Source organism: Lipophrys pholis (genome assembly GCF_963383615.2).
Source record: "Lipophrys pholis genome assembly, chromosome: 2".
NCBI classification, from domain to species: domain Eukaryota; kingdom Metazoa; phylum Chordata; class Actinopteri; order Blenniiformes; family Blenniidae; genus Lipophrys; species Lipophrys pholis.
The window spans coordinates 20,542,162-20,564,007 of NC_137636.1; the positions used below are offsets into that span (position 1 = coordinate 20,542,162).

General features: G+C 40.4%; 1 protein-coding gene across 1 annotated transcript in view; it reads right to left on the bottom strand.

The window, feature by feature from the left end:
- The window catches only part of nfatc3a (nuclear factor of activated T cells 3a), a 58,092-nt gene extending 36,246 nt beyond the window's left edge, over nt 1–21,846 (bottom strand). The window contains exons 1-2 of the mRNA XM_080458114.1: nt 21,321–21,846; nt 1,825–3,007 (exon numbers count right to left, since the gene is read on the bottom strand). Of these exons, the coding sequence (XP_080314240.1) occupies nt 1,825–3,007; nt 21,321–21,411 (1,274 nt within the window). The 5' untranslated portion in view covers nt 21,412–21,846. The remainder of the gene's footprint in view (nt 1–1,824; nt 3,008–21,320) is intronic.

Consider the following 21,846-nt stretch of genomic DNA (forward strand, 5'->3'; position numbering starts at 1 on the left):
TCTGACCCTTAGTGCAGGTGCTCTCAGACCAATTTCATTCCCACAATCTAATATTGTCTATAGTCTCCATTGTCCCAATGGCATCATTTCCAACCACTGAGCTACGTAATCATATATACATTGCTTGAATGTGATGAAATCCATAAAGCAATGACATCTTGTCAAGTAATCTTCTTGGCAGAAACTTTTAGCCTTAACTTAATACACCTCCCCTGGTTGACTTGAGGACAGGATACTAGCAAGACATTCAATTACAAACCAAGACCAAAATTAGTCCAATACAGTGCATTATTGATGCCATCAAATGCAAATGAACTTTCATTCCAAAGCTCATACATATTATCTGTATTAGTTTTTTTGCTCTAAATACCAGATTTGATATAAAAGACAGTGATTTGTTTTAAATAAAAGGTTAATGTCTCTAATATGTCACTTTAGACAGTCCAGTGAGTAAGCAATGACATTTGCTGTTTGTCAAAGCAAGTATTCGGACACCCGACTAAATTTGAATCCTCACCAACCCAATCCCACCTGAACCATCTGTTCAAAACCCCTGTAACACTCATATGCATGCAGACACGGGCCCCTCGGTACCATGTTGTTTCATAACAACATGGTACTCAGACAAGAGCTTACGCAACCGCCCTCCTCTTACTGCTGTAAAAGCCGATTTAATAACCAACTAACATGAGCATCTATTAGAATAAGTAGCAAAATAAGTCAGGGAAAACATGGATGAATACTTGTGAGGCACAATCAGCATTAAGAGCAGATATAAGAAATTGTCTGGAACAAAGCATATACTCTAGTGACAGTTGTGCGGACAGTATTGTGTTACTTCATTCACGTTTGGGAAACAAAAATCATCAAACAGGTTCGAGGATTCAGAGATCCTATTGTGACTCATCGTGGAGCTGACTGTTATTGTCTGGACAGTGTTAGGTCTATGTGAGCAAGTGCTGGTGTTATGTCTGTGACTGTGTCTGTGTGTGGCTGTGTGGTGGCCCCCTTGCCATATGTGCCCTGTTGCTGGATAACAGTGCTAGGGGCCAGTGCACACAAACAAGGTCATGTCTTCATCTGTTGAACACATTGGAGGAAAGGCAGAAGAATCCTCCTCTGTGTGTGTGTGTGTGTGTGTGTGTGTGTGTGTGTGTGTGTGTGTGTGTGTGTGTGTGTGTGTGTGTGTGTGTGTGTGTGTGTGTGTGTGTGTGAGTGTGTGTGTGTGTGTGTGTGTGTGTGTGTGTGTGTGTGTCCCTCCAGACATTAATAGACTTGTATTAATCTATATCATAAGTACAACAAATTTAAAACTGCTGATGCAGAGATCAAAGTTCCCCTGATGTCCACAGCTGCACCCAAAGTCCTCAGATATATACTAATTAACAGCTCTGCAACATTTATATCTCTGTTAAATCTTAAATCTTTATGGCAGCCCACTAAGCCCGTACAAATACACACAACTATTGTTTAGCCGTGACCTACTATTTGCTTTTCAGATTGATGACATGTTCTGTCTACCCAAGTGGTTATCGTGTTAATAATTCACAAAATTACTGACTCTTAGTTAGATTTTAAAATTCAGGCTGTCATCCACTGAATATGTATTACTCTAATGATGCAGTGAGGTCTGTTTCTTAGTCTTGCAAATTTGACAATCCAACAACAGTTGGAGACATAAGTCAGAGCTGACATGTGAAAATATAAAGTTGTTAAATATCTAGAAAATTTAACTCCAACACTAAGATTTAACACTGAATCTCAGACACGGGGTGAACTTTAAACAGTTTTAGATTATTCTTGTATGTCTTCCAAAACATTTACCTGAATATAGGTGTATGACCAGGTTTAGGTTTATTCCATGAGAAGTGGGAGGGCACAGAGAGGTACTGCTCCACAGGGCCATCCTTCTTCAGGCTGTGCAAAACATCATCTGAAGGAGAATCTAAATTAGGAGTCAAATTTCCTTGGTCATCAAGCCCCAGGTCCCCATTCCCAGTCTGCAGAGCTGTTCTGTCCTGTGAGGTCTTCCTGGTCTTGGATGGGATGTCTGCCTCAGATGGGCAACACTGAAAGGGCGACAGGCCTACAGAGGGACTGCCAATCCATGTGTCCTCTGTTACGCTGCCCCGAGGTGAAGGTCCTGGTGTGGCTGTGGGAGAGTGATGAGGAGACAATGAGCTGGGATAACAGATGTCGGCGCTAGAGTGGCGCCTCTTTCCACAGGGCGAGGTGGGACGAGAGGAAGGTCTGGAAGGTGGACGTGGGCTAAGCCAATTTTCATCAGTGACACTGGTGCGCGGCGAGTGGCAGGGGGACTGTCTTGGAGACAAACTGATGGAGTGGGAGTGCTGTGCAAAAGCTGGGTGCTGGTGCTGCCAGTGCGGCTGCTCCTCCAGGACTCCGCCACCAGTTTGAGGGGACGTACACCCTGGCGACGTAAGAGGGGAGCCCAGAGTAAACCGAGCAGCTGCTTCATTCAGCTCTGAGTCAACATCGTCATACACGTGTGAGAATGATTCACAAGAGGAGGCATCAGAGAACCAGCTCCTAGACGAGAGGCTGCTGCACGGACTGGGGCTGAGTGAAGAGTCCCGGTATGAGTGGTCGAGCGGCAAATACAGGTGATCTCTGGACAAAGGTCTGTCACCACGATAGTCCCCATCTGGGCCATTGGCCCTCAGATCTCCCTCATTGGCATCCATCTCCTGCTGGCAGCTCGGAGAGATGGAGGTGATCTGGATACTGGGGCACTCAAAGGCCTTTGGCGCCTCCACAGGAATGGAGGGCAGCAGAGGGGAGGTGCCATACTTGGAGTCTTGTACCTCGTAGCTTGTGGGCTCAGATCCTGGTTTGTGAGGCTGAAGGCGTGGTGAGGTGCTGATGACTTGAGAGTGAGACTGCATGCCATGACGCTGCAGGCCAATAGACTGGTGGTTACTGACCATAGACTGGGGTGGGCCCACATTCAGGATATAAAACGATGTGTTGTCATCAGGCTCCAGATCTGAGAACAGAACAAAGAATATGCTTCAGTAACAGGTTATTATTGGTACCGATTAGTCGCCGTTATACTAATTTTAACACAGAGTTGATGAATCAGGAAAGTTCCTACAGTCAGTTAACCACTGATCAGCTTGTGAAGACAATGCCTTAGTTGGGTCAAAGCTCATGAGGCTGCATTTATAGGATCAGCAACTGTACCTATGAGCAGAGTCGTACATTTGATGTCTGTGATCATGCAGATCAGGCGAAGAGACCAGGGATTATAACACCAGTTATATCACAATTTTATATATTCCAATACTGTTAAAAAAGCTCAGGCGCCAATACAGAAGACAACAAAATATAACTTCTAATGGCCATATATTCAGCATAACAGATTTACACTGATCACTAAGCTATAGTGATTTTATCAAGTTATTTCATGCTGAGGGACACTGTATCAATGGCCATTGTTAGACAAAGAAAGAAGATAAAGAAAATCCAGTTAATCATCCTGCTATTAATACAATCTGTACTATTCATGTTCCTGGTATTTTCATACAATACTGCACTGTACCAGAACTGCACTTGAGCTTCTGGTTGTTAAAGTGAGATAAAATTATTTCTGTGGTTGTGCACAGAGTTTGCACTTGAGCCCTGTTTCAGGAAATTAGAGGCCAGAGTGTTGCTGGGTAGCAGGCAGCCATACAGGCATTGTTCCAAAAGGGATAACCGATGAACAGCACTACTCAGGAAACAAATTCACACAACGATGCGTGCTGTCGGCTGTCATCACAGCTAGCGCCGGCAGGCTATTTATACCAAAGGTCATCCGGCACTGGCAGCATGTACACAAACAAACACACCCACACACAAACAAATGGACATAAGTCCATTGTGTGTTCGGTGGCACTATTTGGTTAGAGTTTATTGATAAACTTTCATTGGCTATGCTCTGCTGCTCCTGATGGGATACGTTCACCCTACACTCCTCTCAGTGGATCACATGTAAAATGTTGTACGGGCAGTGAGACTGTCATGTCTGAAATTTAGATGCTGAAGATTTTCACTTTTCCTTTTTCAAAACAGTCACATATGCTAAAAACATATTTTTTCGCTCCACATAGTGTAGACTTGTTTTATGTATTATTCAGGCTCAGCTATAATATTTAGAAGAGCTCCATATTATTTATGTCATGAATACTAAAAGCTAATTTTGTATAACTCACTGTAAGAGAAACGTAAAAATAAAAAATGCAAACATCATCCCATTCTGTCAGCTACAAAGCTTACTCGCATCAAGATTTTGCTTAGTTTTGAAAGAAAAGAAACTAAAAATTAAACTATAAGATGACTGGAGAATCACTTGGATAACAGCATGATTGATTCATTGGGGACACATAAAACATCTTAGGTTAACATCGCAAGGTCTTTATGGTATGAGGCCATCCAGTCTCTACACAGTTATTCAGTTTTCTTCAATTTGATTAAATATGGCCAAAAACTCCAATACTTGTCAGGCACACACGAAATAGCTATAATGTGATAGTTTGGACATTCATTCTCTCTTCCTCTTAATGATAAACAGCTTTAAGGTACAAAAACTCAAATGTAGCCTCAAAAAAGTTGATCAAACCAGAGTAAATTTAGGAGGGGGGCATGTATAAGCTGTGTCTGCTATCCTTGTCCAGCAGCCACAACAGTGGCAGCAGCAGCAGCAGCAGCAGAAAGCTTTTTATTTATAGCTGCTCGCCTTCTCACTGGCCCTGCTTCCCTGTCACAAGACCCAGCAGTGGATGCTCTGACGACAGCAACTTGCTGACTGACAGCGAGCGAGGGAAGGACAACAGATAGAGAAAGAAGAAGGAAGCTGTAAGTTTTCTCAAAAAGAAGTGTGTGTCCTTTGATTCAACAAGAGTCCAAATGAGGAAATACCGTGAGGACACTATACAGAGGAGGAGAGAAAATATGACAAACAGATGGTTCAAGTGACGGAGGCATACCAAAAGCATTCCCAAATTCCCTTTCTATTAACAACAAATGCTCAACAAAAGCAGAAACTTCGATTTGAGCGAAAAATACTTTGAAAGAGCGATATCTTCACGGAGTGAAATGGGAACAAGAAACATAATTAGCAGTGCATTATAACAGAGTCTGATGGCTGAAAACACTTCCTTTGTTGTTGTCACATCTCCCGCCTCCTTATAGAGACAATTTTGCAAATGGGTGAGATGAGCATAGCATTAATCCACAGCAGGATTTGAGTTCATTAGCAAGAGATTTAACACGAAAAAAAGGGAAGAAATGAGGAAGGAAGAGAGAGAACGGGAGGACAAGAAGAGTCGAGACACAGTTCCTTCCTCTGCCCTTCTCTGAGGAGCTGCTGTTGCCTAACACCATACAACCTTGGGGAGGACACATACACTATTTTGAACGAGGAATATTCAGGTGACGTACATACAGAAAGCTTTAAAAATAAAAACATTAATTAAAAATATGATTTTTTCCATATGTCTGTATCGTATCAGCAAAACCGTGTGAGCAGAATGTTAACAATAGTGCCGCAAGGAACCAGGGTAAGGTACAAAATGAACAAAAAAAGATATCTTCAGAGAAGCAGTTGTTACAACTTTAGTTTTTAGTTGTGATGTAATGCAGGCACAATAAGTTGCAAGACCATAATCAATGTAAGAAGTGAGTCAGTTGCAGAGACTAAGGATAGTTTTCTCTCTCAAAGAAAAAACCTCATCACCACAAGCATCAAATTTACTACTTAGAGTGAGGCAAACAGTGTGTGTGAGAGTTTAGAAGTGATCATGTGAGTTTTACTCACTGGTGAAGTGGCATTATGATTGTTTTTTTAATGACTCGGCAGAAGCAAGGATAGATAGAGGGAGGAGGATTATACCTCAATATTTTTAAAATCATGTTTACATGGTAATCTAAGTGAAAACTGAAGGGCCGGTGTGGTTTTAAACTGTTGCTTGTGGTCAGAACTTGACAAAACTTTACCACAGTTTATTTGGGGCGGGGGGGGGGGGGGGGGGGGGGGGGGTTCTCACCACTCCTCTCCTTTATTTTCTCCTCTTTAATCTACAAAATCACATGGAAAAATACCATTACAAGTAAAGATTTTACTTCCATAAGTGGGGATTCACTTTAAAACTACAGCCTGAAGCCGGTGAAATATATTTAGCTGCACTGTATCACACCACAGATAAGTCCCATCCAGACAATATTGGGCAAAATGGAGCAGGCCCAGGTGCTCACTGAGTAATGAGCTGCCCGCAATACAAATTAGGTGCTAATCACACATAATTTGCAGGCACAAATTTTATAAAAGTCAAATAAAAAATTACATGAGCTTTTAGGTTCATAGATCTACCAAAGTTTTGTGTATTCACATTACTGGTTGGTCTGAATATAAACAATGAAACTCAAACAATACCAACAAAATCATTCCTACTGTCACTGAGCACATTATATAATCTTGTGTTTTGATAATGTTATAAGTCTCATTGACATTGGATTATAATATAACAGAATGCAATACAGTATATCTTTATTGTCCATGAAGATCAAAGGGTGAAACATTATCTACCATTGTTCTTGTAAAGTTCCAAGATCTGCTGACAGACTCCAAGCCCACGGTGTTTTGAAGGGAATACGTCGCTGTGAGTTTCTCTTTGAGATACACTGTGTTTTCAGAGAATTTCAGCTGAGAGTCCAGAAATGTGACAAGATATTTGAAGTTAACAATTTCAACATGTTGACCATCAAGTGATGCTGGTTCTGTCTTCAGATCTTGTTTTGTTTAAGTTATTCATTCTTTTGCTTTGTCCACATTAATTTCTAAACAACTGATGTGAGAAGTGTCGGTGTATAATAGACTGCTTCACTCAGAGCAAAGGTGTCCAACCCTGGCCCACGGGACAAATTAGATTTTTATTCAATTTTTTTTTTAAGAACTGAATGCCATTGAAGTGTTTTTTAAATTTTTTATTTGAAGTGCTATACTAAGTTGTAGATTGTATGTCTATTAGGATTAACTTGTTCCATATTTAATGTTTCAGCAAAACTTGTTTGGGTTCATATGAAAGGGTTCATTGTTATATCTAGAGGAAAGTTTATCAATAAATATCAATGTTGGCAGGCGACTTTGTCCAAGTTTGAAATTTTGACCTACTGTGTATTTGAGCTTGACATCCCTGACCTAGAGGATGTGGTTTCTGAAGAAGACCAACCAAAGCCATGTCATCTGCAAAACTGAACAACTTAAACTGTGTGACGTTGATGGTGAATTCTTTAGTAAATCAGGAGAAAAGCACCGGGGAGAGAACACACTGATCTGGGCAGCAAGAGAGACATTTCAGCTAACTAGAAGGACACGGATGAGGGTCAGACCGAGGCTGACCATGTTACCTGGCTCTCAGCCCTCTCCTTGCTCTGAGATAAGATTAGCCTGCTACCTAAAACCCTCCAGTGTAAGAAAAGAGGTGGGAGGTGGGAAACCCCCTTGTTGAAGCCAAACATCCCAGTCACCTTATGAGAGGGGGTCAAAAACGGGAGAGGGGAGGAGAGGAGAGGTAGCTGTAGTAGTCGCAGCATTGTTTTATCAATGGCCTTGGTTGTAAAGCCCCTGCCCTGTTCCTGAAAGCCCTGTGCGTCACATCCTCCTCAAGTGTCCATACATCAGACAGCCAATCTGGTTAAATAAAGATCTCTAAGAGGCTTTGCTGTACCTAAGCTAATAATAGCTGTGTTTCACTGGGAGACGTTTCAGTGATGCGTGGACTGGGAGATCTTTGTGAAATGCCACCAAGACCATTGTGTTTATACAGTAACCACATGAAAAAGCCAGATTCACCATTGATGGTGACATTCATGTTGGCTCCTTGACACAAAGCTCAACAGGCCTCTGGCTGACCGTCGCACTGCCTGGGGATTCTCACTTGAGGGATAATCCCCTAAGACTTTGTTCTTCCCTCCTCTCACTCTCGCTGCGCACAAAATGTGTCAGGGTCCTGTGACCAGCAGTGACACACAGGCCCACATTAAGAGAAAGCCCAGTTTACTACACAACTAAGCAAGGATTTGTCTCTCCCAGAGAAGAGAAATCCAACTGCTGCTCTACGTTTCTGATGGTGTCCCTGAGATGCTTCTCTTGTGTTCCTATGGGTTAAGAACTGTGGGTGGTGTATAAATGTGTGCTTGTTCCTGTGTGCCTGTGGTTGTGCCTCTCTGTTTTCCTGTGTCTCTTTGCACATACTGCATAGGTGTGTACCTTTGCATGTGTTTTTGTGTATGCATGTGCATATGCCTCAACACACTTGACAGTCTTAGGTTACCAACTCGGCCCAACAGCATGTGGCGCTGGAGCTGGAGGGTAATCTAAGCCAGGGTTCCCTTTGTGGTGGGCAGGCAGGTTGATTAGAACAGTCTCTGCTTACATCCCCTGTACAGGAGGCTTTGTATTCAGCCCGGTCTCCTCTTTCAGCTCTGCTCAGGAGCCGCTGATCAACAGACTACAGCAAAAGTGTGCCAACGCACCATGTGCTGTTGGCATCATAGGATAAACAAAATACATCTCACATAAATAATGAATCAAAACTGTAGATTTACAAGTTTTCCATGTACGGTCACCAAGGACAAAATGTAAACATTCAATCTGAAAAACGTTTCTTGGGTAGTTTGTGCGTCTTTCTGTGATCCTCACTGGAGAGAGGATGAAAGCTAAAGCCTCAGCAGAGAATATCTGCCAATTACTGATCTGATGGCAATCTCCTTTTTTCCAAATCTGAAGTCTGTATATGTTACAGTGTGAAACTCATTCGGATGTATTTTTATGCAAGCTGATAACATGGCAGGATTGGTGCCACACTAAAAGAAGAGACAGGGAACAATTGGTCACGTAGGCATTAAAAAAATGTATGAAGAAGTGATTGAGGGGCTAAGACCTATTTTAAATGACTAGTTAGGAAACACTTTCATTGAAGACCACCCAGATGATCTCTTCATTTCAATACATTTTGGCCAATATTATTTTTTATTTCACATTTTAACCTAAACTTATTTGCTTTATTTCAGTTTTGTTTCTATTTTCACATTTTATGTTATTCTAACATCGACATATTTTTTTTTCTTTTTGCAAAGATTTAAAAACATTCTTTACCTTTTGCTAAAATTAAATAAATCCAGCTGTGTTTGGCTTATTCCATGGTTTCTCCATACTCCTTCGTCAAACCACTTTGTAACCATAGCTTATAAAAGTCCAATAAAGGCCTTGTTCATATTACAATTATCAAACCAATAGCATAAATTAAAACTTTATTTCAAATATTTTTACTTGCAATTTTAACATACTAGTGCATGCACTTATTCACTGTGATTGCCTGCAGAAATCACAAGAGCAAACTAATTAATTCCCTCCCTCTAAGATTTCTAAGAACTCCGCGGGTTGGCTGGCTGCCTGCATTTCTAAACACAGAGTCTGTGACGCACTTGAATGCACGTATTGTAAGGATTGGCCTATAACTGAGGCGCCAAAACCTTTCTGACTGGCTTTGTGCCAAATCGACGGGTGATCCCTATATAGAGGTGCCTGACTCTGTGTACGTGTAAAATTGATATTAGAAAAAAGTAAAAGACAATCAATGTGGACTAGAGTAACTGTCAGTTGCTATAGGTGCCAAGCTGCACATCAGAATCCTGATATACGAGTGTTAGTTTAACCTGGCATCAGCAGATCCTGGTTATTGTCTTACCCTGTAATGTTACGTTAAGGTTCCATCAAAAAGCCTTCCTGTGCCGTCACAGAAGACTCTCCAGCCAGCAGAGGCTTAACAATGGCAGCCTAAGCCAATGTTAACATATGCCGGCGGCTAAATTAAGCTCCTAATTAACAATCTCATGCCGAGATAACATTATGGGATAAACATAGAGTGCCAAGTAACCACCTAACTAAATACTCACCAATACATAGTGATGCCTCTCAAACACCTCACAAAATCGTTTTGGGGTGCATTAATTCAGTAATCTAGAAGAACTTGCAATAAAGTGTATACGTTAATACAACAATTCAAGAGTTTTATTATATGCAACGTTTAATTTGAAATACTTTCAATAAAGGGCTTTACATACTCCCAATAGAAGAAGTGGTCATAATAAAATGCAGTTTTTTGGTCTTATCAGGCTGTAAAACTGCAACAGCAGCTTCAGTCCTCAGTCATCAGATACACAAGATGTGTTGAGGCACAGCACAGCTGACCTGCTCACCCACACCTGCACAAATAGAGGTCTGAACAATGAGGTGGTAACACATTCCTTACCTAAACCTCACTTGAGTTCAGAAAATAATATGGGTTGGTTTGCTTTTAGATTTGTGTTGTGTGTATGTGTTTCAGAGACAAACAAATTAAGAAAGAAATTAAATGGCGTAGGTTTTCATCTTCTGCAAGTGCAAAATATATTTTAAGAATGCTTCTGTGTAATATGATGCATATCGCACGCATGCTGCAAGTTCAGAAACCCGCCATTATAACGCTGCTTTCCCGTTGCCTCAGCATTGTGAAATCCTAACTTACAACAATGTCACTTTCTCTGAAATACTGGGTTGTGGCTTTTCACTTTATCCCAAAGTTGCAAGATAGAAAACAGTATAGGTATAGACAAATCCAGTGAAGCTATTATTGCAATAACCCTTTGTAAGTACAGAAAAGCCAATAAGTTACATTTCATTCACAAGAACAACTTAACTTTATATGCACAAACGACACTGTAAGAGAGTTGTATCTATGAGGTACTGAAGCAGGTGAAAGACTTGGTCATACTGCACACTGCTATCTGAAAACTCAAAGCCCCTGAGCTTACATTTGGATACCAACCAATAGAGGACACACACAGACACACAACAGTGAAGAAAGCCAAAATGAATGTGAGTGATACATTAGTGAAAACATGAAGACACCACAGGAATATTGCAGGTCTGCGATGTAATTTACTCCCATTGTGTTACCTCAAGTTAGAAACACTTCCTTTGTGACATCTGAGCTTGAATTCTAAAGAAAGGTTGAAAAGTCAAAGAAATATAAAAGACCAAAGATGAGAATATCCTTGATTGTAATGCAGCCACCATCCACAGCTCCAGCTACTCAACATTAGCTCAGCCTTAGGTCAACAGCCTACCCGACCAACCACAATCAAATATTGATTGATGATACGAGTTACTTCAAACAGAATGAAAAAATAGGTTAAGAGGAGCAATCCTGAATAAAAGGTCAATCTCAAATATAGAAAGTTGTGGTGAGAGACAGAAAATGGAAAGACCTGTGTTGACTCTTTCTGTAGTTCATTAAGAAAGAAATTGCTTACTGCATTGCGGCAGTTTTCCAAGCAGAAATGTTGGCTCGATGGATTTCTGAGTGGTCAATCGATCCCAGTGCATCAAGATATACTCTCACACTTTCCTCTTAATTTGGCACCAAAAAAAAAAGTTCATTTTGGCATGCATGTAAATATAAAACTTGTCAAATAATACATGTACATATTGGTGTTCAATGGAGCAGGAGTACTACAGTGCATTCAGCCACTGGGCTCCAAGGAGAACCCAAGCAGCCTGATGGCCTGCAATAACCCAGAGCAGATAACATCAGAGGCTACAGCTAGCAGAGGTGACATTTAAACAATCTGTCAGAGTCGACTGTGCATGTGCCTGAAACAGTTGGCCAGAGAGCGAGCGCGCGAAGCAACAAAAAAGAGAAAGAAAGATGGCAAGAACAAGGCAATCTTATAATATTTCCTCCAACCAATTTCACAACCGAACATGTTGACTATCATAGATCATGTTTCTTGATAATCCAAACACATTCCTGAAGACAGCAATGGCCAATCAAACTTGTTTACTTTGACCTGCTTTCACACAGGTTAATTAATAACATCAGCATAGGCTGAATCACCTCCCATTCTCTTGGTTTCCTTACGAGATGTTAACAAGAAATGCCGCAACCTCAAATAAAGTGTCCGACTGCTCTGCTTTGAAGAGAGCCATGGTGCTCTCAAGAAAAGAGAGGGAGTTTTAAAAAAAAAAAAAAAGAAAACTTGCCGGATATGATCAAGGGGAACACAGGAAGAGAGCAATTTCCCTTCCAAAAAAAACAAAAAAAAATGGAAACAGTAAATCCACTATTTCCAGATAACATGCAAAACGCTACCCTTCGGGTTGTTTTTACAGCTCAACAACATCATACCTGTGTAAAATACACAGCCCAAAAAACCAAATGTAAGCTTTTCGGCCCTTTCATCACAGCCATCAGTAAATAAATCAAACATAGAAATATCTTCACAAAAAGTGAAATATTTCTTAATCATGCTGCAAAGCGTTGCTGAAGGTGCCATCTTTTCGACAGAGATCAAACACATAGTTGTAAAACTAGAATCTCCCTTCGCAATTGGTGTGTTTTAGCCTCGCTGTCAAAGTCCACATGGAGACAGCATTCCACTTTTGACCCATGTAGTAGGGTCTGCTCAGCCACATGGGGCCCTACTGGAATGTTTGCAATCACCCCCTTGAAAACGTCAGAGCTGCATCGCGAAGTTTAAAGTGACTCCTGAAGTATTCCAAGCTTGTGAGCTTCAAAATTTATTTACCAATCTCATCAACAACTTATTTAACAATGTTTATTTTCAGTAAGTGAAACCCAGAATCATCCGTGTTTTTTTAAAGGCATTTTTGTTAATAAATGTGTTATCTGGTCATTGGACACATAACAGCAGAAGACAAGAAAAACTGTGTGAAGTCCAGGTGCCAATACCAAGTGTGAGCCAGACTAAAATATAGCTTAAGAGGACAGCCTAAAATAATGTGGGATTCAAACCTCGCTCATCCCTGTGTTACAGGATGCCACTCACAGCAGAAGGGGACAAGAGAAAAAATTCCAAAAAAAAAAAAAAAAAGGAAATAGATGCAGGAGTTCAACAGCTTTCTCTCTGGTGTAATGCAGCCTCTGACATGTTGATACAGCGCAGCCAGCGGTAGCTTCAGTTACACTAAATTTAAACTAGACAGATGCCACACATAGTTACTCATGCCTCGCCCCGAGGAAACAAACGTCTCATTCATCACACTGGGTGCTGGGACCCCCTCTGTTGACCAGGGTTAGGGGGCATCCACATGGTGATCTAACTGCACATGGAGACCTCATGCATGACTGTCTGACCTTTGACCCGTCTGACTTTTATGTTTTTACTGAAAGGCAGTACTTGAATGTCAAAAGGCTGAGTTTTTCACACACATAGCATTTCACTGTGAATTGGATCAACAACGTCAACGTGTATTTATTTATCAGAGCAATAAATATTTTATTCTATTCTTTTTTTTTGGAAATAACTTATGCTTTGTTTGGGTTGAAGGATTGACCGCTGCTTTGTTTGGGTCATTTATTACATACCTGAGATAAATATTCACGAGATTTTTAACGAATAAAACATTGAAATTAAAATGATAAAATATCCAGGCAAGGCAAAGTGAAGGCATTTCCCACTAACAGAAATATTTGAATGAAAAGATTGGAAATGTGCTTAAACCAAAAACCTCAGTCTAAATTTAACTGTAAAAATGTATTTTGAGTGTTCCTTTGGTTATTACTGAGAGAAAGTGAATTACTATTTCTGCCACACTTCACAATGCCTTGTATTGTAATAACAGCTGTTTGGCTGAGTGATGGCGCCCACCCCTCAGCCTAAACGTCTAGACAGACACGCGCACACACAAGACACACACCTGGCTCGTGCCCGGGAGGGCCGACACACTCACCTGGTGAAGTGGCACACAGCATTCTTCCACTCCTCTCCTCGTTAAGATTGCAAAAGAGCTCGAGCAGTAAAAAGCTGAAGGCTGCAGACGTGCTGAGACGAAAGGGATTCTCCTCCTCTAAGTACGAACGAGTCACTAGAACCTGCCGCCTGCCCTCTGCCACTCTCTTTTGGAGCTGAAAATAGTCCACCATGAGAGCGATGTAATTTCAGTCTTTCAGTCTTTCCCACGACAAGGACTGAGAGGATCGCGCTCTTGGTTCACGGAGGCAGAGCAATGACAACAACATGGACAAGGGCAAGAGAGCCTCCTCCACGAGCTTCCCTCAGTTTGATCTATTCATTAGGAGTAAAATATGCTCTGACAACTCCTCATATCTGAGCACGACAAAGACAATTGTACAGGTAGAAGAAACGTCACAGCCCATTACCAGAGCAAACTCTTGTATGACGAGTCACTAAGTGGCTGTGGTGACTGCTGGCATCTGGAGATTTCATTAGCCCAGATCAGTCTCTCTGATGTCACTGGTGGTCTCTTTCATATCCTGAGAAAGCAAGGAGAGGAAAGAAGCCCCAGTCGTCCTGGTGGCGGATCTGAAGCTCACTGTGCCGGGACAGCAATAACTAACAAACCACAAATAAAACAAAAAAAACCTCTTTTAATAGAGAAGGTACAACAACGTGCAAAAAAGTCTGCGCAGGTCTAATCTCACAGAAAAAGGATCAGAAAAAGGTTTACCCAAGGTGAATTAAAATGCCGTTTGTGTTCCTCTCTCCAGCAGATAGAGCGTAATGGACCCCGTCTCCTTCTATTCCACCCTGCCATATGAACCCCACATGGCATGCCTGGGCTGAGAGCCAGACACCTCCATACTGGATCCACTACTCTACCACCCATCGTGGGCACTTCTATCCCCGCCTCATATCACCTATCACACCCGATGAGGCCACTGTAAAATTGTGACCTGCATAACCCAGCGCTCACCAATACCTATTCCGAAAACACTCAAACAATCACTTCATAATAGACACTCTCCAATGAACAGGGCAAGTGGCGCTTTGAGAGGTAAGCCCAAATACATGTTGCAATGCAGTCAGAGAATAATTGTGTTATCACGATAAGTGAAAATATAACATACCTAACATATGTTCAATAATAAGTATGTACATCTTGGCTTAAAGCCTTTAATTCTGTAGATAAAAGTTGGTTTGAAGACTGTTTGCCACAAGCAAAACCATCATAATACCTACACACAGCATTCTTTATTGAACAATGACACTTAATTCAAATAACTGCTCGGTTGGCCGGCGAAGTGCTTTCAGCCGACTGCTTTGAAATGTAGAATTTAAAAAAACACATACATTCAATAATGCCAAAGGAGAAAGCTCAAGGCTCTCGGAAGGGAGACCAACAGGCAATAGGGACCTCATTTTAATCCAAACACTTCATGAAACTGGTTTTCATCGAGAAAACGTGTTTGCAAATAGTGTGGTTAAGAAGTCTAAGAAGAGATTTGAACAAGCAAAGCCACTTCTTCAGAGAAATTTGTCCCATAAGGTACGCATGGTTATTTACCTCAAAAGTAAATAAAAATAAAACATTTCAAATGAGATTTCATACAACATAAATATAATATTGCTTGATAAAAGTAGGTCATACAGAGCTTCTACAATCTAGAGCCACTTTGCCATTAAAAAAGATTTTCTTTTTTTTTGCATTTCATATTTCAAAAGGGAGGTTTCCCATTGCTCTGCCCGAGTCCGTTGTTTTCGTTTGCTGCTATTTTTAGTCCTTTGGTGGAAAAGAAGCTTCTTCTATGTCGTGATTTATAAGCTATGTCTGTTTCCATTGGGGTATTATTGATTTGCCAACTTCTTTACTTAGGATGGATATAAAAACATTCTTTGAGTTTTGTTTTTCTACTTTTTCAGTCTATCCACATGAGGGTTTGGGGTTATAATTTATATATATATATATACACACACACACACACACACACACACACACACACACACATATATATATATATATATATATATATATATATACATACACACACACATACATATATATATATATATATATATATATATATATATATATATATATATATATATATATATATATATATATATATATATATATATATATATATATATACATACACACACACACACACACATATATATATATATATATATATATATACAAACTTCCTATCAGTAAAATATATTGTTTACCTTTTTTTTCGCTACGAAAAACTTTTTCTGCTTGCTGATGTACATTTGTCTAAAAATTGCAGAAGTGAATTTGTGATTTAAGAGAATTTCATTAAATGCACACGAGTAAGATACTGACTCCAAATTTGCTGCAGGTAATGTCTACTGCTTAACGAAGGTCAAATTATGTGAAGACCTTAATTGTCATGGTTAAAAAAAAATAGAGGGACGTAAGCCTTTGCTTCAAAAAGACATGCTTTGGGTGTTTTGAACGTCGCATATGAAATCTATTAAGTAGATTTTGGTGAGGACTGTCACCCCACGCGGACAAAGTTCTGGGTTTTGGCCTCTCTGTTGAAATGTTCTTCCTTCAAAGGAAGCTGTTTCGAAGGGTTTGGATTGTCGAGTCAAATTAATTGCAGACTCCAAAGTATACAGGCATCATTGTGTATGACTCGGTGTGGGTTCTCGGCAAATGTGAGCCACCTTATTGGCCCAATGAATGACAGGAAGTTCTGAAACCAAAAGTTAGCAGGGACAAATGTATAACTGATATACAACTGAAAGAGACATGGTTTTAAAAAAAAACGAGCTTGTGCAAGCTGTTACACACTTGGCACGACAATAAACACAAAAAGAATCCCCATTTTATTGGTTGTTTGCACCCAAAAACAGGTGTGACGATACACCAGTCAACACAAGAGAAGACGGCAAATCAATCCGACTTGTTGTTAAGGTACACTGATCACTAATGAAGGATTTGAAGGACAGAAATCACAGATGTTTCCACTTGCAAAATGTGTGCCATCTGTTCTATCCGTGAAATAAGTGATGCCTCTGGCAACTAGCTACATATTTAACATTCCAAAAGAATATATATCAGAAGGTGTCAATTCAGGAAATACTCATTGTTGTGAAACATTTCTAAAATGTATTAATAGTGTTGATGATGAAGAATGAGTATACTGAGCAGAGCATTGTATAGATAGAAAACCGATTACAAACATAGGTCATAGGTTCCCTTCAACACTGCTGTTTTTTGTTTGTTTCTTTAATGAGTATTTTATTGGATCATTGTTTGAGTTATACTTTTGACTGTGATCAAAGAATAAAGAATGTCCATTGTCAGTCAGTTTAAAAAAACATGAGCATCCTTTGTAAAAATGAAAACCACAATGTAAACATAATGAGGGTGAGCACCCATCACCTGTCTGCTGTAAATGTCAGAGTCCAGAAAGAGGTACGAGTGGTGGCCTAGAGGTCAGAGAGGTAGAGTTTGCAGGTTTGATTCCCACAACGGCCAGTGGGTCCCACTGTTGGTCCCTGAGCAAGACCCTTAACCCCGTGTGGCTGCTCAATGCATCCTACAAATAAGACGGGTAAATGTAGAAAAAGGGATTTCGTCAAAGGTATTAATAGACTAGGATTAGTTTGTGTCAGATTGCTGATTCACTTAACGGTTGTCACTCTGCAAGGATTTAACACTTTTAGAGCAATGCAGCAAGTTTTGGACTCACAAAATATTCAAATGGAGTTCTTGGAGGAGAAAGTGTTTTTGCTTTAACAGATTTAACAGGATTTCATCAACCATTAGGAACAACTGCACATGAATCTGCCGCTCCTTTACAAATCTGCTGTGGACAGTGTGTCTCTCTTTCACATTTTTCTCCGATTGACACTGAAGCGTCGCAAAATGAAATAAAGAGCTTTCTCTTCAAACAATATTTGAACTTTTTTATGTTTGCTTGTAGCTATTATTAATCTTCAGTCTTCATATTTTCTATAAATTTAGGTAGAAACCAGTTTTGATCTTTTTGGCAACATAAAAATGTGAAATAAAAAAATCTAATTGTGGAAATCACCGATCACAAATGATCGGTTGTCTGATCATCAAATCGGCCAATCACAGCAAGGAAAACAACTCAATGAGTAATGTATCAGCAACTTTCCATCCCGAAGAAAACATTGAAATAAGTTTGGGGTTTTTTTTCCTTCATTTTAACAGCACCGTGGAGACAGAGGAGGAAAAAAGTCCCTTAACTTGTTTCATGGACCAATAAAGTTGTTCAACAGTTTTGTCATTAATTCTGAATGACATTGTCTCACTTTCTGAGCAATCGACTTAACAGAGGAACTTCTTCTCTTCTTCATAATCAGGGGAAAACCCTTAGAGTGAGTTTGGCCAGTGCGTCTGAATAAAACAATGGAATATTTCACTTCGAAGAGTGGACTGTTTCCTGAGCAACAAGAAAACAGAGACTGGGGGACCGAAAAGACAGACATGTATACAAGTAGACAAATAGGAATAGAACCAAAAAAAAAAAAAAGATGTGGTATGGTGCACTTAGACAAGATTTCTAATCACATTCACAAGTTGAAAGGCTGCCAAGCCAAAGCTCAGTTGAGCTGAAGGTGTACGGGAAGTCGGTACTCATTAGTCGCAGTTTCATTGTGAAGACAAAAAAATAAAGCACGTAGATTTGATCGGTCATTAACATGATTTTTCTACAGGGTAGAATGAGATGAAAACCAAAGTACTTTATGTGATATTGCCTGAGCTGCTTGTGAGGGTATTGAAATGACAATGCAACATGTCGCAAGCCGACATTCAGTGAAGGAGGAAGCTCATTCACACTCGAGGTTCTCCAGGTTGCAACAAAAACAAGCCCCGACTTGAGCCTCGCCTTCAGAAAAGGAGACCAGCCCAGGAGTGTGCAGCTCCCTGTTCTTCTGGCTCAGTCAACCTGTAGTACACTCCAGTTATTAAATTGGACAGCCTCCCACCTTTTGGGCCAACTCATACACAGCGGACCAGATTAAAACCACTTGCACAGTGGTGCTTTTATTCCTATGTTTATTCCAAAATGCCATTTTCCCCACTTCATTCCATCTCCAAATCAAACTCCCTTTTTAAGCAAGGGAAAAATTGATTTAGGATTGCACAAGCCAAACCTTCACAGAGCCCTTACTTTGCCCATAAGCGGGACACAGCGGGAGAACTCGCTGGTTCCTGTGGTTCAGACCCAACAGCAGAAACAAATGAAGAGGCTGAACTCAGCAGTGACGGACAGACCAAAGGAAACACCATAAATTCTTCAACTTTGGGGTTTGAACGTAATTCATCACTATAATTAGGTTACCAAACATGTCTACAATATGGCGTTCAAAATCATTTGACAAAAGCCTTTCCAGTTAATTTTTCATGGAATAAATCCTAACCCAAACCATAAAAACCCAGTGCTTCTGTCACCACTCAAGTGCGCATTCAATTTTTTAACCATAGCAGACGACTGATTTTTTCCAAAGCCACTGCAGCTATTCAAATAGTCATTTCATTCCAATATCGACCAGGTCCAGCAAACGCAACAGGAAAATTCTACTTGTTTTTCAGCAATAATCATGTTAGTGCAGATGTGTGCCTGTTGTATGAGTATCTGTGTATTGATGAGTTAACGTTTGAACTTTTAGAAGTCTCTTCAATCATCCGGAAATCAATGAATTAGAAATTAGTTCTGAAAGACAATGACAAAGAACCTTTTCTCCACCTTTGACTTTTTGCTTAAAGCAAGTGAATCCTTTGTGCCATTCTGTGCTGGAAGAAAAATTACAACAAGGTATTAATCTATTAAATATAAACAATACATCTGCCATGTTTCAATTCTTAGTCAAGGCTTGACTCATCGGATACAGTATTGAACGGTTTTTACAAGACAACTAGCTGTTTTTGTCACAAAAAAAGTTAAAGTTGTGTAGTTATGCAGTTACTAATCCCATTGTATGGGCTACTTCATTCACATCCCCCCACTTTGAGTTTGGTCCTCCAAATTGCCTCATAAACATACCACCCTTTAAATCTTGAGAGCCCAGAATCATGACATATTAGCATTTATTTATTTATTTAGATTCACACCCCGAACAGTTTACCAAGTATGGTATGCATCTAATAATTATTTCAACATATCATATTGATAGTGTACAATGCTAATTGAGTTCTGTTTTTAAAATATTGTTTAATTCTAAAATTAAATTAATATAGTATATCTTGATGTACCAAATAACTGTTAATTTTATCCTAAAAGTAGAAATGATCATTCAAAACAAAGCATGAAGGTCTCAGGCTATTTACATATGCTTAATGTATTTGTATGTATTTATTCATGACATCTAAATCTCGAAACAAATATTTTACAAAGCAGCCAAAGAACATAACCCATCATTTTGATTAGATAAAGGTCTAAATAATCGTGTTACTTCTATTGCTCCACTAGTAACAAAGTGGGCAAATTAGATGGAGTCAAGTGTGCTTTTAGTTTAGGTAGTTAGAGTGCACTTCTACATACATACATACATACATACATACATACATACATACATACATACATACATACATACATACAAGGACAATTGTCAGGTTCATTGTGGGGACACAGATGCAAGTTTTCTTTTCTTGTTAATATGGTGGAAACACATTTTCTAAATTATAAAACCACATCCAGCTTGAAATATTTAGTTCTGGTCTTTGTAAGCCAACTCTAGATAAGCCAAAGCAGAAAATATGTAACTAACTGTGGATAAACATAAATAGGGTTTCCTGAAGCCATATTAAATTCTCAAACCAAGTAAAAAAAAAATATATATATATATATATTTCTACTACAGTGGAACTTTCATGTAGTTCCATATTTTTCCCAAGAGTGAATTTAAACATAAATGAAAAAAGATTTACATTGAAGACTGTGATAAGAGTCATCATTGTATTGGAGCCATTACAGCAGCGTGTTTGCTGTGAATTCATCTGGTTTAGTAAATAAACAGTGAGTGACTAACTTTTGACAGCTTTGTGACAGCAGCTGCTGGTTCACTACAAAGCCTCACTTAACGTGCACTCTGTCAGCCACAAACTCAAAACCGGTGCAAGCAGGTCGGTGTAAATTAACTGCTGTCATGATGGTCTGCTGTAAAAAAAAAAAAAAAATAATAATAATAATAATAATAACAATAAAAGAGTGGAGAAGTTTGTAAGTTGGGAGTGCTGCGGTTCTACGTAACGCTCAAGCTGCTGTAGGCTAGCATGTGGAGCTAATGACAGCTGGTGATGTGTGCGGGAGACTGTTTTGATTTTTCAACAATGAGTTAAATATGAATCCGCGTGGATTTGCTATTTCTCTCAGATAGTGTGAAGTTGCAGGGCCGTGTTGAAGCCGCGGTAGCAGGTGAGTAACTTGACTCGAGCGCACTGCTTTTCAGTTTTACTACAAGACACACGGAGCGTGGCACCGGGCGGGCACCGGGAAACACACACCGACCTGAGGGGCCTAACGGCTGCTGCTGCCCGTCCTCCCCGAAGATCAGTCTGAAGTCCAGCTCCTCATTCCCGGGGCAGTTTGCAGTAGTCATCGGGTTTGACAGCTCGGGTTTTTGTACCCCGCCACTCGACCGTTCGACCAGCTGGAGCAATTTTCACGCCGTCCTTAAAATGTCACACCATTTACCAGCCTGCCCGCGACGACGGTGAACTTTTAACTTCGGCTCAATTATTCGTGCGAGCTTCCGGCCATGTACATACACGGACCCGTGTTTTCCGCTCGTTTGTCAAATCCAAAAAAAAGCACGCAGGTCTCAGCGGCTCCTCTTCTTCCTCCGAGCGAGCGAGCGCGCGCGGCTTCAACTTCGCAGAAAGTCGCACGCTAAAACTCTGTGTCCTCTGCCGCGACCTGACCCGCGGTTTATCCGCTGTCTCCGGAGAGGAAGGCGGGCGGAGTGTCCGTGTAGCTGTCCGGTCCCCTGCAACCTGTCTGTCTCTCTGCTCCCGTCTGTTGCTGCGTGTCTGTC